We start from the raw sequence: 15,726 nt of genomic DNA, 5'->3' as shown, positions 1-15,726 counted from the left end.
GTTCCCCTATCTCTCCCCCATGTAGCCCCTAACCCACTATTATCTATGTCCCTGTTCCCCCTATCTGTCCCCCATGTAGCCCCTAACCCACTATTATCTATGTCCCTGTTCCCCCTATCTGTCCCCCATGTAGCCCCTAACCCACTATTATCTATGTCCCTGTTCCCCCTATCTGTCCCCCATGTAGCCCCTAACCCACTATTGACTATATGTCCCTGTTCCCCCTATCTGTCCCCCATGTAGCCCCTAACCCACTATTATCTATGTCCCTGTTCCCCTATCTGTCCCCCATGTAGCCCCCACTAACCCACTATTGACTATATGTCCCTGTTCCCCTATCTGTCCCCCATGTAGACCTAACCCACTATTATCTATGTCCCTGTTCCCCCTATCTGTCCCCCATGTAGCCCCTAACCCACTATTATCTATGTCCCTGTTCCCCCTATCTGTCCCCCATGTAGCCCCTAACCCACTATTATCTATGTCCCTGTTCCCCTATCTGTCCCCCATGTAGCCCCTAACCCACTATTATCTATGTCCCTGTTCCCCCTATCTTTCCCCCATGTAGACCTAACCCACTATTATATATGTCCCTGTTCCCCCCTATCTGTCCCCCATGTAGCCCCTAACCCACTATTATCTATGTCCCTGTTCCCCTATCTCTCCCCATGTAGCCCCTAACCCACTATTATCTATGTCCCTGTTCCCCCTATCTGTCCCCCATGTAGCCCTAACCCACTATTATCTATGTCCCTGTTCCCCCTATCTGTCCCCCATGTAGACCTAACCCACTATTATCTATGTCCCTGTTCCCCTATCTGTCCCCCATTTAGCCCCTAACCCACTATTATCTATGTCCCTGTTCCCCTATCTCTCCCCCATGTAGCCCCTAACCCACTATTATCTATGTCCCTGTTCCCCTATCTGTCCCCCTGTTCCCCCTATCTGTCCCCAGTTGCCCCTAACCCACTATTATCTATGTCCCTGTTCCCCTATCTGTCCCCCATGTAGCCCCTAACCCACTATTATCTATGTCCCTGTTCCCCCCCCCTGTCCCCCATGTAGCCCCTAACCCACTATTATCTATGTCCCTGTTCCCCCTATCTGTCCCCCATGTAGCCCTAACCCACTATTATCTATGTCCCTGTTCCCCTATCTGTCCCCCATGTAGCCCCTAACCCACTATTATCTATGTCCCTGTTCCCCCTATCTCTCCCCCATGTAGCCCCTAACCCACTATTATCTATGTCCCTGTTCCCCTATCTGTCCCCCATGTAGCCCCTAACCCACTATTATCTATGTCCCTGTTCCCCTATCTGTCCCCCATGTTGCCCCTAACCCACTATTATCTATGTCCCTGTTCCCCTATCTGTCCCCCATGTAGCCCCTAACCCACTATTATCTATGTCCCTGTTCCCCCTATCTGTCCCCCATGTAGCCCCTAACCCACTATTATCTATGTCCCTGTTCCCCCTATCTGTCCCCCATGTAGTCCCTAACCCACTATTATCTATGTCCCTGTTCCCCTATCTGTCCCCATGTAGCCCCTAACCCACTATTGACTATATGTCCCTGTTCCCCTATCTGTCCCCCATGTAGCCTCTAACCCACTATTATCTATCTGTCCCCCATGTCCCTATGTCCCTGTTCCCCTATCTCTCCCCCATGTAGCCCCTAACCCACTATTATCTATGTCCCTGTTCCCCCTATCTGTCCCCCATGTAGCCCCTAACCCACTATTATCTATGTCCCTGTTCCCCCTATCTGTCCCCCATGTAGCCCCTAACCCACTATTATCTATGTCCCTGTTCCCCTATCTGTCCCCCATGTAGCCCCTAACCCACTATTATCTATGTCCCTGTTCCCCTATCTGTCCCCCATGTAGCCCCTAACCCACTATTGACTATATGTCCCTGTTCCCCCTATCTGTCCCCCATGTAGCCCCTAACCCACTATTATCTATGTCCCTGTTCCCCCTATCTGTCCCCCATGTAGCCCCTAACCCACTATTATCTATGTCCCTGTTCCTATCTGTCCCCATGTAGTCCCTCCCCTATTATCTATCTGTTCCCCCATGTAGCCCCTAACCCACTATTATCTATGTCCCTGTTCCCCCTATCTGTCCCCCATGTAGCCCCTAACCCACTATTATCTATGTCCCTGTTCCCCTATCTGTGTAGCCCCTAACCCACTATTATCTATGTCCCTGTTCCCCCTAATGTAGCCCAACCCACTATTATCTATGTCCCTGTTCCCCCTATCTGTCCCCCATGTAGCCCCTAACCCACTATTATCTATGTCCCTGTTCCCCTATCTGTCCCCATGTAGCCCCTAACCCACTATTATCTATGTCCCTGTTCCCCCTATCTGTCCCCCATGTAGCCCCTAACCCACTATTGACTATATGTCCCTGTTCCCCTATCTGTCCCCCATGTAGCCCCTAACCCACTATTATCTATGTCCCTGTTCCCCTATCTGTCCCCATGTAGCCCCTAACCCACTATTATCTATGTCCCTGTTCCCCACTATCTGTCCCCCATGTAGACCTAACCCACTATTATCTATGTCCCTGTTCCCCTATCTGTCCCCCATGTAGCCCCTAACCCACTATTATCTATGTCCCTGTTCCCCTATCTGTCCCCCATGTAGCCCCTAACCCACTATTATCTATGTCCCTGTTCCCCTATGTAGACTAACCCACTATTATCTATGTCCCTGTTCCCCTATCTCTCCCCCAGCCCCTAACCCACTATTATCTATGTCCCTGTTCCCCCTATCTGTCCCCCATGTAGCCCCCTAACCCACTATTATCTATGTCCCTGTTCCCCCTATCTGTCCCCCATGTAGACCTAACCCACTATTATATATGTCCCTGTTCCCCTATCTGTCCCCCATGTAGCCCCTAACCCACTATTATCTATGTCCCTGTTCCCCCTATCTCTCCCCCATGTAGCCCCTAACCCACTATTATCTATGTCCCTGTTCCCCCTATCTGTCCCCCATGTAGCCCCTAACCCACTATTATCTATGTCCCTGTTCCCCTATCTGTCCCCCCCATGTAGCCCCTAACCCACTATTATCTATGTCCCTGTTCCCCTATCTGTCCCCATGTAGACCCCAACCCACTATTATCTATGTCCCTGTTCCCCCTATCTGTCCCCATGTAGCCCCTAACCCACTATTATCTATGTCCCTGTTCCCCCTATCTGTCCCCCATGTAGCCCCTAACCCACTATTATCTATGTCCCTGTTCCCCCTATCTGTCCCCCATGTAGCCCCTAACCCACTATTATCTATGTCCCTGTTCCCCTATCTGTCCCCCATGTAGCCCCTAACCCACTATTATCTATGTCCCTGTTCCCCTATCTGTCCCCATGTAGACCTAACCCACTATTATATATGTCCCTGTTCCCCTATCTGTCCCCCCCTATCTGTCCCCCATGTAGCCCCTAACCCACTATTATCTATGTCCCTGTTCCCCCTATCTGTCCCCATGTAGCCCCTAACCCACTATTATCTATGTCCCTGTTCCCCTATCTGTAGCCCCTCCCCATGTAGCCCCTAACCCACTATTATCTATGTCCCTGTTCCCCCTATCTGTCCCCCATGTAGACCTAACCCACTATTATATATGTCCCTGTTCCCCCTATCTGTCCCCCATTTAGCCCCTAACCCACTATTATCTATGTCCCTGTTCCCCTATCTCTCCCCCATGTAGCCCCTAACCCACTATTATCTATGTCCCTGTTCCCCTATCTGTCCCCCATGTAGACCTAACCCACTATTATATATGTCCCTGTTCCCCTATCTCTCCCCCATGTAGCCCCTAACCCACTATTATCTATGTCCCTGTTCCCCTATCTGTCCCCCATGTAGCCCCTAACCCACTATTATCTATGTCCCTGTTCCCCTATCTGTCCCCCATGTAGACCTAACCCACTATTATATATGTCCCTGTTCCCCTATCTGTCCCCCATGTAAACCCACTATTATCTATGTCCCTGTTCCCCTATCTCTCCCCCATGTAGCCCCTAACCCACTATTATCTATGTCCCTGTTCCCCCTATCTGTCCCCCATGTAGCCCCTAACCCACTATTATCTATGTCCCTGTTCCCCTATCTGTCCCCCATGTAGCCCCTAACCCACTATTATCTATGTCCCTGTTCCCCTATCTGTCCCCCATGTAGCCCCTAACCCACTATTATCTATGTCCCTGTTCCCCCTATCTATGTCCCTGTTCCCCCCACTATCTATGTCCCTGTTCCCCCTATCTGTCCCCATGTAGTCCCTAACCCACTATTATCTATGTCCCTGTTCCCCTATCTGTCCCCATGTAGCCCCTAACCCACTATTATCTATGTCCCTGTTCCCCTATCTGTCCCCATGTAGCCCTAACCCACTATTATCTATGTCCCTGTTCCCCTATCTCTCCCCCATGTAGCCCCTAACCCACTATTATCTATGTCCCTGTTCCCCTATCTCTCCCCATGTAGCCCCTAACCCACTATTATCTATGTCCCCCCCCTAACCCACTATTATCTATGTCCCTGTTCCCCCTATCTGTCCCCCATGTAGCCCCTAACCCACTATTATCTATGTCCCTGTTCCCCTATCTGTCCCCCATGTAGCCCCTAACCCACTATTATCTATGTCCCTGTTCCCGCGATCTGTTCCCCCTATCTGTCCCCATGTAGCCCCTAACCCACTATTATCTATGTCCCTGTTCCCCTATCTGTCCCCCATGTAGCCCCTAACCCACTATTATCTATGTCCCTGTTCCCCTATCTGTCCCCATGTAGCCCCTAACCCACTATTATCTATGTCCCTGTTCCCCCTATCTGTCCCCCATGTAGACCCCTAACCCACTATTATCTATGTCCCTGTTCCCCTATCTGTCCCCATGTAGCCCCTAACCCACTATTGATCTATGTCCCTGTTCCCCTATCTGTCCCCATGTAGCCCCTAACCCACTATTATCTATGTCCTGTTCCCCCTATCTGTCCCCCATGTAGCCCCTAACCCACTATTATCTATGTCCCTGTTCCCCTATCTGTCCCCCATGTAGCCCCTAACCCACTATTATCTATGTCCCCCTATCTGTCCCCCTTGTTCCCCACTATTATCTGTTCCCCTATCTGTCCCCCATGTAGCCCCTAACCCACTATTGACTATATGTCCCTGTTCCCCTATCTGTCCCCCATGTAGACCTAACCCACTATTATCTATGTCCCTGTTCCCCCTATCTGTCCCCCATGTAGCCCCTAACCCACTATTATCTATGTCCCTGTTCCCCCTATCTGTCCCCCATGTAGCCCCTAACCCACTATTATCTATGTCCCTGTTCCCCCTATCTGTCCCCCATGTAGCCCCTAACCCACTATTATCTATGTCCCTGTTCCCGCTATCTGTCCCCATGTAGCCCCTAACCCACTATTATCTATGTCCCTGTTCCCCCTATCTGTCCCCCATGTAGCCCCTAACCCAGTATTATCTATGTCCCTGTTCCCCCTATCTGTCCCCCATGTAGCCCCTAACCCACTATTATCTATGTCCCTGTTCCCCTATCTGTCCCCCATGTAGCCCCTAACCCACTATTATCTATGTCCCTGTTCCCCTATCTGTCCCCCATGTAGACCCAACCCACTATTATCTATGTCCCTGTTCCCCCTATCTGTCCCCCATGTAGCCCCTAACCCACTATTGACTATATGTCCCTGTTCCCCCTATCTGTCCCCCATGTAGCCCCTAACCCACTATTATCTATGTCCCTGTTCCCCCTATCTGTCCCCCATGTAGCCCCTAACCCACTATTATCTATGTCCCTGTTCCCCTATCTGTCCCCCTTGTAGCCCCTAACCCACTATTATCTATGTCCCTGTTCCCCCTATCTGTCCCCCATGTAGCCCCTAACCCACTATTGACTATATGTCCCTGTTCCCCCTATCTGTCCCCCATGTAGCCCCTAACCCACTATTATCTATGTCCCTGTTCCCCCTATCTGTCCCCCATGTAGCCCCTAACCCACTATTATCTATGTCCCTGTTCCCCCTATCTGTCCCCCTTGTAGCCCCTAACCCACTATTATCTATGTCCCTGTTCCCCCTATCTGTCCCCCATGTAGCCCCTAACCCACTATTGACTATATGTCCCTGTTCCCCCTATCTGTCCCCCAGACAGTCCATAACCCACAATTGACTACTGTACGTCCCTCTGCCCCCCAGGCAGCCCAGGTTGTGCTGATCTCTCTGTTTGAGCTGAACACTCCAGAGTTCACCATGCTGCTGGGAGCCTTGCCCAAGACCTTCCAGGACGGGGCCACCAAGCTGCTTCAGAACCACCTGAAGAACTCCAGCAACACCAGCAGCGTGGTAAATGAGTACAACCAGGGATAAAAGGGAGGGGGATCTGTTTACACTAGCAGCCTTATCAATTTTGGTGAGGTCATTAGTAATATTTAATTTTTGGTGCATATTTACCATTTATAAACCTGTTTGTCTCTTTCTTTCTCAGAGTTCTCCCAGCAACACTATTGGGCGGACCCCAAGCCGGCACCCCCCAAGCCGGACCAGCCCTCTCACTTCCCCAACCAACTGCTCCCATGGGGGGCTATCTCCCAGGTACGTACCCACCTTCTCTGACCTCCATCCACAGGTGCCAGTGTCTGTTTGTCTCCTAATGCATGGCTAAACCACAGAGCGCTGCTTGACTGACTGAGGGCTTGTTCTCCTTCACCATGCATTCTAATACTCTACTCATATTAACGCATGCCAACCTCTAACCACAACTCAGACTATAGTTTATTTTTCTCTTCCCTCCTCTCTCTCTCTGCTGCACTCCTCCCTTCTTCTTTCTCTATTTTTCCTTCCTTCTTTCTCTCTCTCTCCTCTGTGTGTGTGGCCCCTTGTGTTGTTGCCCCCACCCTGTCCCGTTCTCTCCTTCTCCGCCCGTTCGTCTGTGGCCACAGTCGGTTGTGGGGTGGGTGTTGGAGTGGCGATGGGCTACCTAAGCACCCCCCTCCCCCTCATCCTCCTCCACCTCACTCCACCCCCGCCGGCCCCGCCCTCAGGGTCCTCCGCAGAGCGTACTCTCCCAGGTAACACACCTAGGGGCGGAGCCTCAGTTCCCTAGGATGGACAGGACAGGAAGTGACACGTCGTGCTTCTGTTGTCCTCCCAATATTTCCTCGACCAATAGGGATTGGGAACATAGGGAACAATAGGGAACATTTTCCTTTTTTTTGTGTCTCTTTTTGCACTATGGTGTCAATGTTCTCTGGGGATGTATCAGTCCCTCCTAACTAATCCCTTACAAGTGACAAATTGGGTAGTTAGAACATCACACACCATCATCCATTTTCAGAGCTTTGCCCAGAATACATCTTTACCTATCTGTCTGAAGGTCATCTACTTAGCTTGCAGAAGCATTAACCTCTTGTACGGTGTCAGACTGAAACGGCAAGTATCCCTATAAGTGTATTCATGTGTGTGTGTGCAGCTTTACTGTTTGTGTGTCTGCTGTCCCGAGGGACACTTTATATAAACCCTCTCTTCCTGTTCTGTCTCCTTAGTATGTTGGAGTATGACACAGAGAACATGAACTCTGATGAGATCTACAGCTCCCTGCGAGGGGTCACAGAGGCCATCCAGAGCTTCAGCTACCGCAGCCAGGAGGACCTCAACGAGTTGAGAGGGAAGAGGGACGATGCTGTGAGTCCCAACCTCTGCATTGGAAGTGTCCTCTCTCCTCGCTCCTTATCAAAACGCATAGGAGGATACATCCAATGTCCCACCCCTTTCACCTCCTCCTCTAATGAATTTTGAGTAAGAGGCGAAGAGAGAGGACATGAAGAAATTGGGAAAGAGCCCAGTGCCCGTATCCACAAAGCATCTCAGAGTAGAAGTGCTGATCTAGGATCTGTCCATATAATCTTATTCCTAATGATCTAAAAGGCAAAACGGATTCTAGATCAGCACTCGTACTCTGAGATGCTTTGTGGATACTGGACCAGGACTTCATGTTGCGTTCCTATATACCTTTCTGGTTCACAGCAGGTTGGTGACCCCTTAATTGGGGAGGACAGGCACGTTGTAATGCCTGGAGCGGAATTAGTGGAATGGTATCAAATACATCAAACACATGGTTACCATGTGTTTGATGCCATTCCATTTACACCATTCCAAATATTATTATGAGCCGTCCTCCCTCAGCAGCCCCCACTGCCCTGGATGTCATAACCATTTCCACGTCTGAGACTAACCGTGTTCTCTCTCTCCCCCCAGGCGGGACGGGAAGGTGTGGCGCCCTCTCCAGGCTCTGATGCCCGTCTGGGGCTGGATGTGGTGGAGGGTGGGCGTACGGCCCTGGATAACAAGACCTCCCTTCTCAACACCCCGTCCCCCCGCTCCTTCTCTGGGCCGCGAACCAGGGAGTTCGCCCCCTACGGATACGGAGACACCATCACCTCATCCTACGACAAGAGCGCCCTGAAGGAGGCCGTGTTTGATGACGACGTGGAGCAGTTTAGAGACTGTGAGTCACCTTTGACCTCTGCTTGAACCTTGATCCTGTGACTCCACCTCCTGTTTAGACCAAAAACATTGGGATTAGGATGGCCTTTTATCTGCAGTGAAAAGTGAGTCTGATTGTCTTCCTCCCTCCTCTCCCACTTCTTCCCTCCTCTACAGGCCGTCGGCAGGACAGCAGTGGTGAAAACAAGATGGTGCTCTCTAAGGGCTTTGCTCCAGGTAGAGACACTACTCCATGACTGTCGTTTTTTGTTTTCTAAAGTTTTTCAATGCTGTTTCCATTGCCATCCATTTCCTTGTCACTTGCTTTTTTGTTGGTACATGGGGTTACTAGCTAGCTAGGGCTGAGTGTTATATGAACCGGACCACTCACCCAGTCTTCTCCTCTGTCCTCTCCCCAGGTTCCCAGGACCACTCGGACCTGGTTGCAGACCTGCTGAAGGAACTGTCAAATCACAATGAACGCGTGGAGGAGCGTAAAGGGGCGTTGGTGGAGCTCCTGAAGATCACCCGGGAGGACAGCCTGGCCGTGTGGGACGAACACTTCAAGACCATCCTCCTACTGCTCCTGGAGACACTGGGGGATAAAGACGTAGGGATCCTTTACTTTTACTAGTTCTGACATGACAGATAGACTGCAGCTAATTGGAAGGTTTTACTTGCAATGATGGTGATTATTATTGTGACAAACACATTCATACATAACAATAAGACTGCATCCCCAACTACCTCACTGATTATTTGTTTAGCTGCAAATGTAAAACATTCTGAAGCTGAAAGATATGGCTTTTGGCGTGTGGGTGTGGGGTGCATGTCTGTGAGCAGGGGTGCATGTCTGTGAGCAGGGGTGCATGTCTGTGAGCAGGGGTGCATGTCTGTGAGCAGGGGTGCATGTCTGTCAGCAGGGGTGCATGTCTGTGAGCAGGGGTGCATGTCTGTGAGCAGGGGTGCATGTCTGTGAGCAGGGGTGCATGTCTCAGCAGGGGTGCATGTCTGTGAGCAAGAATGCATGTATGGTTTGTAATGGTGGCTTGTTACCCTCCCATGCAGTACACTATCCGGGCCATGGCACTGAGGGTACTGAAGGAGATACTGCGGAACCAGCCGGCCCGCTTCAAGAACTACGCTGAACTCACCATCATGAAGACCCTGGAGGCACACAAAGACTCCCACAAGGAGGTGCAACTCCTTATATTTATACTCCCTGGTGTCCCCCAAGGCTCGGTACCAGGCCTGTTCTCTCTGTATACCAAGTCCATTCTTGCTTCTGTCATATCTTCCACATGGTCTCTCTTATCACTGTTACACCCAGAGCAGTTCTCTGTCATCAAACCCATGATATAAATCACCATATAAACTTTCTCCCTCCACTTTCCCCGTAGGTGGTAAGAGCAGCGGAGGAGTCTGCCTCCACCCTAGCCAGCTCCATCCACCCAGAGCAGTGTATCAAGGTGCTGTGTCCCATCGTTCAGACGGCTGACTACCCCATCAACCTGGCTGCCATCAAGATGCAGACCAAGGTGATCGAACGCATCACCAAGGAGTCCCTGCACCAGCTGCTGCCTGACATCATACCAGGACTACTGCAGGTGAGAATCTGGTCCTGTTTTGCATTATGTAAGTGTTTGGTAAGAGTGTGGTGCTACGCTGGTTACGGCAACCCACTGGGCACAAACTAGTTAAATCAGAGTTGTTTCCACGTCATTTCATATTTGTTTTTATATGTGATGAAGTTGAATCAAACATTTGATTTGCAAAAAATTGTCCATTTTTTGTATTTATTTCACACAACTTTTAACCTAAATCCAATGACATGGTTATATTTTTTGTTGATTTCCATATGAATTCACTTTAGTTAGCAACTCAATCAAATGTAAATCCAAACTAGATGTTGAGATGAAGACGTCTGTGCCTAGTGGGAAGGTTGTGGGTTCAATTTCTGCATAGATTACATAGTTATTCAAATGAAATGTATACTGTTTATAGACTATGATGATATTGTCTATATGAATGCAGCTGCCACTGTATTGAAGCCATTGGATGAAGTTTATCGTAGCACACTACACATTATTAATGGCGATATGTTCAGTACACACCACTGCGTAGGTTCAGTACACACCACTGCGTAGGTTCAGTACACACCACTGCGTAGGTTCAGTACACACCACTGTGTAGGTTCAGTACACACCACTGCGTAGGTTCAGTACACACCACTGCGTAGGTTCAGTACACACCACTGCGTAGGTTCAGTACACACCACTGCGTAGGTTCAGTACACACCACTGTGTAGGTTCAGTACACACCACTGCGTAGGTTCAGTACACACCACTGCGTAGGTTCAGTACACACCACTGCGTAGGTTCAGTACACAACACTGCGTAGGTTCAGTACACACCACTGCGTAGGTTCAGTACACACCACTGCGTAGGTTCAGTACACACCACTGCGTAGGTTCAGTACACACCACTGTGTAGGTTCAGTACACACCACTGCGTAGGTTCAGTACACACCACTGCGTAGGTTCAGTACACACCACTGCGTAGGTTCAGTACACAACACTGCGTAGGTTCAGTACACACCACTGCGTAGGTTCAGTACACACCACTGCGTAGGTTCAGTACACACCACTGCGTAGGTTCAGTACACACCACTGTGTAGGTTCAGTACACACCACTGCGTAGGTTCAGTACACACCACTGCGTAGGTTCAGTACACACCACTGCGTAGGTTCAGTACACACCACTGTGTAGGTTCAGTACACACCACTGCGTAGGTTCAGTACACAATCCTGCGTAGGTTCAGTACACACCACTGTGTAGGTTCAGTACACAGCACTGCGTAGGTTCAGTACACACCACTGTGTAAGTTCAGTACACACCACTGCGTAGGTTCAGTACACAAGCCTGCGTAGGTTCAGTACACACCACTGCGTAGGTTCAGTACACACCACTGCGTAGGTTCAGTACACAACACTGCGTAGGTTCAGTACACACCACTGTGTAGGTTCAGTACACACCACTGCGTAGGTTCAGTACACAACACTGCGTAGGTTCAGTACACACCACTGTGTAGGTTCAGTACACACCACTGCGTAGGTTCAGTACACACCACTGCGTAGGTTCAGTACACACCACTGCGTAGGTTCAGTACACAAGCCTGCGTAGGTTCAGTACACAACACTGCGTAGGTTCAGTACACACCACTGCGTAGGTTCAGTACACACCACTGCGTAGGTTCAGTACACAAGCCTGCGTAGGTTCAGTACACACCACTGCGTAGGTTCAGTACACACCACTGCGTAGGTTCAGTACACAACACTGCGTAGGTTCAGTACACACCACTGTGTAGGTTCAGTACACACCACTGCGTAGGTTTAGTACACAACACTGCGTAGGTTCAGTACACACCACTGCGTAGGTTCAGTACACACCACTGCGTAGGTTCAGTACACAACACTGCGTAGGTTCAGTACACACCACTGCGTAGGTTCAGTACACACCACTGCGTAGGTTCAGTACACACCACTGCGTAGGTTCAGTACACACCACTGCGTAGGTTCAGTACACAACACTGCGTAGGTTCAGTACACACCACTGCGTAGGTTCAGTACACACCACTGCGTAGGTTCAGTACACACCACTGCGTAGGTTCAGTACACACCACTGCGTAGGTTCAGTACACACCACTGCGTAGTTTCAGTACACAACACTGCATTATGTATCAGAAAGTAGGCTGGCCCTCTTTGCTTTGCACTCTTTTTGTTTATAAAGTCCTCCTGCATTAACCTCCGCCGTACCTTACTTCAGACCCGGTCTCAGGAGTGGCTAGTTAGGTAAATCTGCTTTTAGTTTTTTTTGCACCTTACTTGTGGAATGCTCTATGAAGTTGGATGAGTTGGTGATTCTAGGACAATTCAAAAGGCTGATTCAGGACCTTATTACTGAAGAATGTGTTTGTTTTCTATGCTTGTGTTTTGCTTTTTCGTGTATTGCCGTTGTTTTTGTTTTATATATTGTTGATATGTGTATTGATGTGTATAGTGATGATATTGACGTGTATAGTGTATATTGATGTGCATTGATGTGTATATAGGTCTCATCTGTGAAAGAGACCTTGATCTCAGCATGACTACCTTTGTAAATAAAGGTTCAATAAAAAACATGTAAAATTGCACAAGTTGCTTTTGAAGAAAGTGTCTGCTTAGTGGCATGTATTATGTTATTATATAGAATGCGGGACTAGTGAAGGGGGCATTGCAGAGTGAAAATAGAAACATCCTTTTTTGTATCAGCACCATATTGGTTCATGTTCTTACTTGGACAGTGGGAACTGTTTGTTCCTGAAAATGTTTCTCTCTAGGTGTGGAGTTGTGAATGGAGTGGTGGACAGATAATGTCTCAATCATACTGCGACTGCACAGAAAACAAACTGTTTCTCTGTTTTCTTAATGTAAATAGTGGTTTTAGCTCTGTAGATGACTTGGTTTAGAACTCCTGCGATGCAGGATTAGGGTAAGGGGTCATGGAAAGAAAATCTAGTAGAAACATCCTTGGTAGTTTCTAGGCCTACACCGTATTTGTTCATGTTCATATTTTGACAGTGAGAACTGTTTGCCTTATTTGTACCTGGAAATGTTTGCCTGTACTCTGCCCCTGGGCACACACCTCTGCCACTCCTCCCACGTTCCCAATGACCTGTTGTTCTATGTGTGCTCGTTCACGAGTGTGTTCGCTGCTAGCTGATTCAGTGTGTGTGTGTGTGTGTGTGTGTGTGTGTGTGTGTGTGTGTGTGTGTGTGTGTGTGTGCTTGTTTCTCTGTGTGTTTCTCCTGCTGGCAGCCAGTCCAGTGATAGTCTGTATGTCTGTTCCCAGGGCTATGACAACACAGAGAGTAGTGTTCGCAAGGCCAGCGTGTTCTGTCTGGTGGCCATCTACTCCGTGATTGGAGAAGAGCTCAAACCACACCTGCAGCTACTCACGGGCAGCAAGGTACGCTACCCACCACCGGCATGTGATCGTCTGCATCTCAAAGTCCTCACACACACACACACACACACGTCCCCCAAACACAACCCCCTTATCGGTTTTCCAGGTTTTTATTTCGCCTCTGGTTTCGACTGGTTTGGTCTGTGGTGTGTGGTTTGGATGTACAGTAAGGGTAATTGGAGTGCATAAGGGGGCACTGGAGTCCATCAGGTTCATACTCATTAGGACACACTGTAGCAAAACATTGTGCAACTGAAAACGAAAATCTGTGTTTCTTATTGGACAAGTTCAGGTAGTACTTCCTCGTTTCGGACCGTTTTCTTCCATTTTGTGCCTTATGAACACTATCCAATGTGAATCCCCTTTTCCCCCTCCTATTCCTGGTTTCTGACAGGCAGGCCAGGCAGAAAGTGAGAGTAAGAGACTGTGCTGGCTGGATTGAGCCTGTTGCACAATGACCTTGGCTGGGTTGAGAAAGCAGCAGGGTCACGGAGCATTGGCTCGTAGGTTCATCGCTACAGCGACCGTTTAATTAGTTAGCGTTTACACCTTATTAGAGACTCTGGACCCTCACGACATTCCAAGCAGTGCCATGCCCAAAGCCTAATCCTAGAGCCGCCGTAGTAAGTAGACTATAACACACATTTCCCTTAGCAAGCTCTACTCTAATCAGGCATGTCATTCCACTGGATGACCTAGCTAGCTCCGATTTAAAAACATTCTCGCTAACATTAACTTACAAAATGATTACCCATTCATTAGTAGATGTCAACCTTGAAACAATGTTGTCCTCATTTCTGTGAGGAAATACGCAATTGGCACAATGAGCTAAATGTTACTAAGGTCACTCTGCCTGTCACGCTACGCCAGCCGTTCTCCCGTCACCTCAGTACCGCCACAGCTTTCTGTCATCTGATTGGTCTAGACCAGGGTTGGGGTAAATTTCATTTTGAGTCCTGTGTCGCTGAGTTCTCAATACTGTAAGTCGCCCTGGTTAGAGCGTCTGCTAAAGTACTAAAATGTATTGTAGATGTTAATTCAGGAAGCAAACCCAACATCCTGATATTGACATTTCAGTTGACTTACTTTTACCAACCCTGGTCGGGACAACGGTGCCTTTGTAACTTTTCTGTCATGATCACAACAATGCAAAACTGTTCTTCTTGCAGATGAAGCTGCTGAACTTGTACATCAAGAGGGCTCAGACAACCAACAGCAACAGCAGCAGTTCCTCGGATGTCTCTTCACACAGCTAGCTGTAGGAGCAGAGGGAGGGAAACACAGATCCGTCTGCCTGTACTGTGCATATGAATTAGGGGGGAAAGGTTGCTTCCCAAATTGGCATCCTTTTCCCTATATAGTGCACTACTGTTGTGCTCTGGCCAGAAGTAGTGCACTATATAGGGAATAGGGTGCCATTTGGGACAGATTCATAGTCGTGCCTCTTCCAGACCTCTCCATTCCTGATCTTTTCTTCTCTCCTTCACCCCACTGGACTCCTCTGGGTGACCCTATGACCTGCTCATCGCTCCAACCACCTCTTCACTTACTTTGCTCTTTTTTCCCCCATGGAACTTGTACCTTCATTTGTCTCGTCCCATCGTTGTCGCCCCCAGCTGTTATGACGCATCACTAGCAATGTGTTGCAAGGTAAAGATCAGATATTCATTATGTTGAGCATTCAGAGTGTAGGGATGGAAACGTAACCAAGGGTTATGATATGGTCCAATAAGAATGGTACGTATGGTCCAATACTAAATAATACCCTGATATTGATTCAGCAAAAACAAAACATCCCTTCAAATGCAATTGGATGAGTAAACACAGCCTGAAACGTCACAGTAGAATAGGCCCTTCACGTTTAACCAGGAAGTCCCATTGAGGTCAGAAGACCTGTCAAGGGGGACCACATGACAGTCGGTTTGTGATAAAGAATCATATGACTGGCCCAGTGAGGATACCAAGCCCCTATAAACAGTTTTGGAACAATGAAAACCAAATATGTCAGCGAATGAAGTAGAATTAGTAGATTGAGGTATGACGTTATACAATCCTATAAAAAGTGAAAGAAGGAAACATTTTAATATTTTTTTTTTTATGTATGTCAATCATTATAAAGACTAACTTAAGCCCAGGTAAGCTAACACTATTTGTTATTGTTAGTATCCATTAGTTTGGGAGAAATTATAATGAAACATTATCAGAGGCCAACTTC

At 48.6% G+C, this 15,726-nt stretch overlaps 1 protein-coding gene across 1 annotated transcript in view; it reads left to right on the top strand.

Annotated features, from left to right (window-relative positions):
* The window catches only part of LOC115129841 (CLIP-associating protein 1-like), a 140,027-nt gene extending 124,907 nt beyond the window's left edge, over window positions 1-15,120 (top strand). The window contains exons 33-43 of the mRNA XM_029660647.2: window positions 6,223-6,369; window positions 6,512-6,618; window positions 6,966-7,094; window positions 7,569-7,707; window positions 8,281-8,530; window positions 8,686-8,745; window positions 8,928-9,118; window positions 9,577-9,705; window positions 9,909-10,115; window positions 13,398-13,514; window positions 14,681-15,120. Coding sequence (XP_029516507.1) covers window positions 6,223-6,369; window positions 6,512-6,618; window positions 6,966-7,094; window positions 7,569-7,707; window positions 8,281-8,530; window positions 8,686-8,745; window positions 8,928-9,118; window positions 9,577-9,705; window positions 9,909-10,115; window positions 13,398-13,514; window positions 14,681-14,767 — 1,563 coding nt within the window. The 3' untranslated portion in view covers window positions 14,768-15,120. The remainder of the gene's footprint in view (window positions 1-6,222; window positions 6,370-6,511; window positions 6,619-6,965; window positions 7,095-7,568; window positions 7,708-8,280; window positions 8,531-8,685; window positions 8,746-8,927; window positions 9,119-9,576; window positions 9,706-9,908; window positions 10,116-13,397; window positions 13,515-14,680) is intronic.
* Window positions 15,121-15,726: the final 606 nt, after the last annotated feature.

Source organism: Oncorhynchus nerka, linkage group LG1 (assembly GCF_034236695.1).
Source record: "Oncorhynchus nerka isolate Pitt River linkage group LG1, Oner_Uvic_2.0, whole genome shotgun sequence".
Classification (NCBI taxonomy): domain Eukaryota; kingdom Metazoa; phylum Chordata; class Actinopteri; order Salmoniformes; family Salmonidae; genus Oncorhynchus; species Oncorhynchus nerka.
This window is presented reverse-complemented; position numbering and strand designations above follow the sequence as displayed.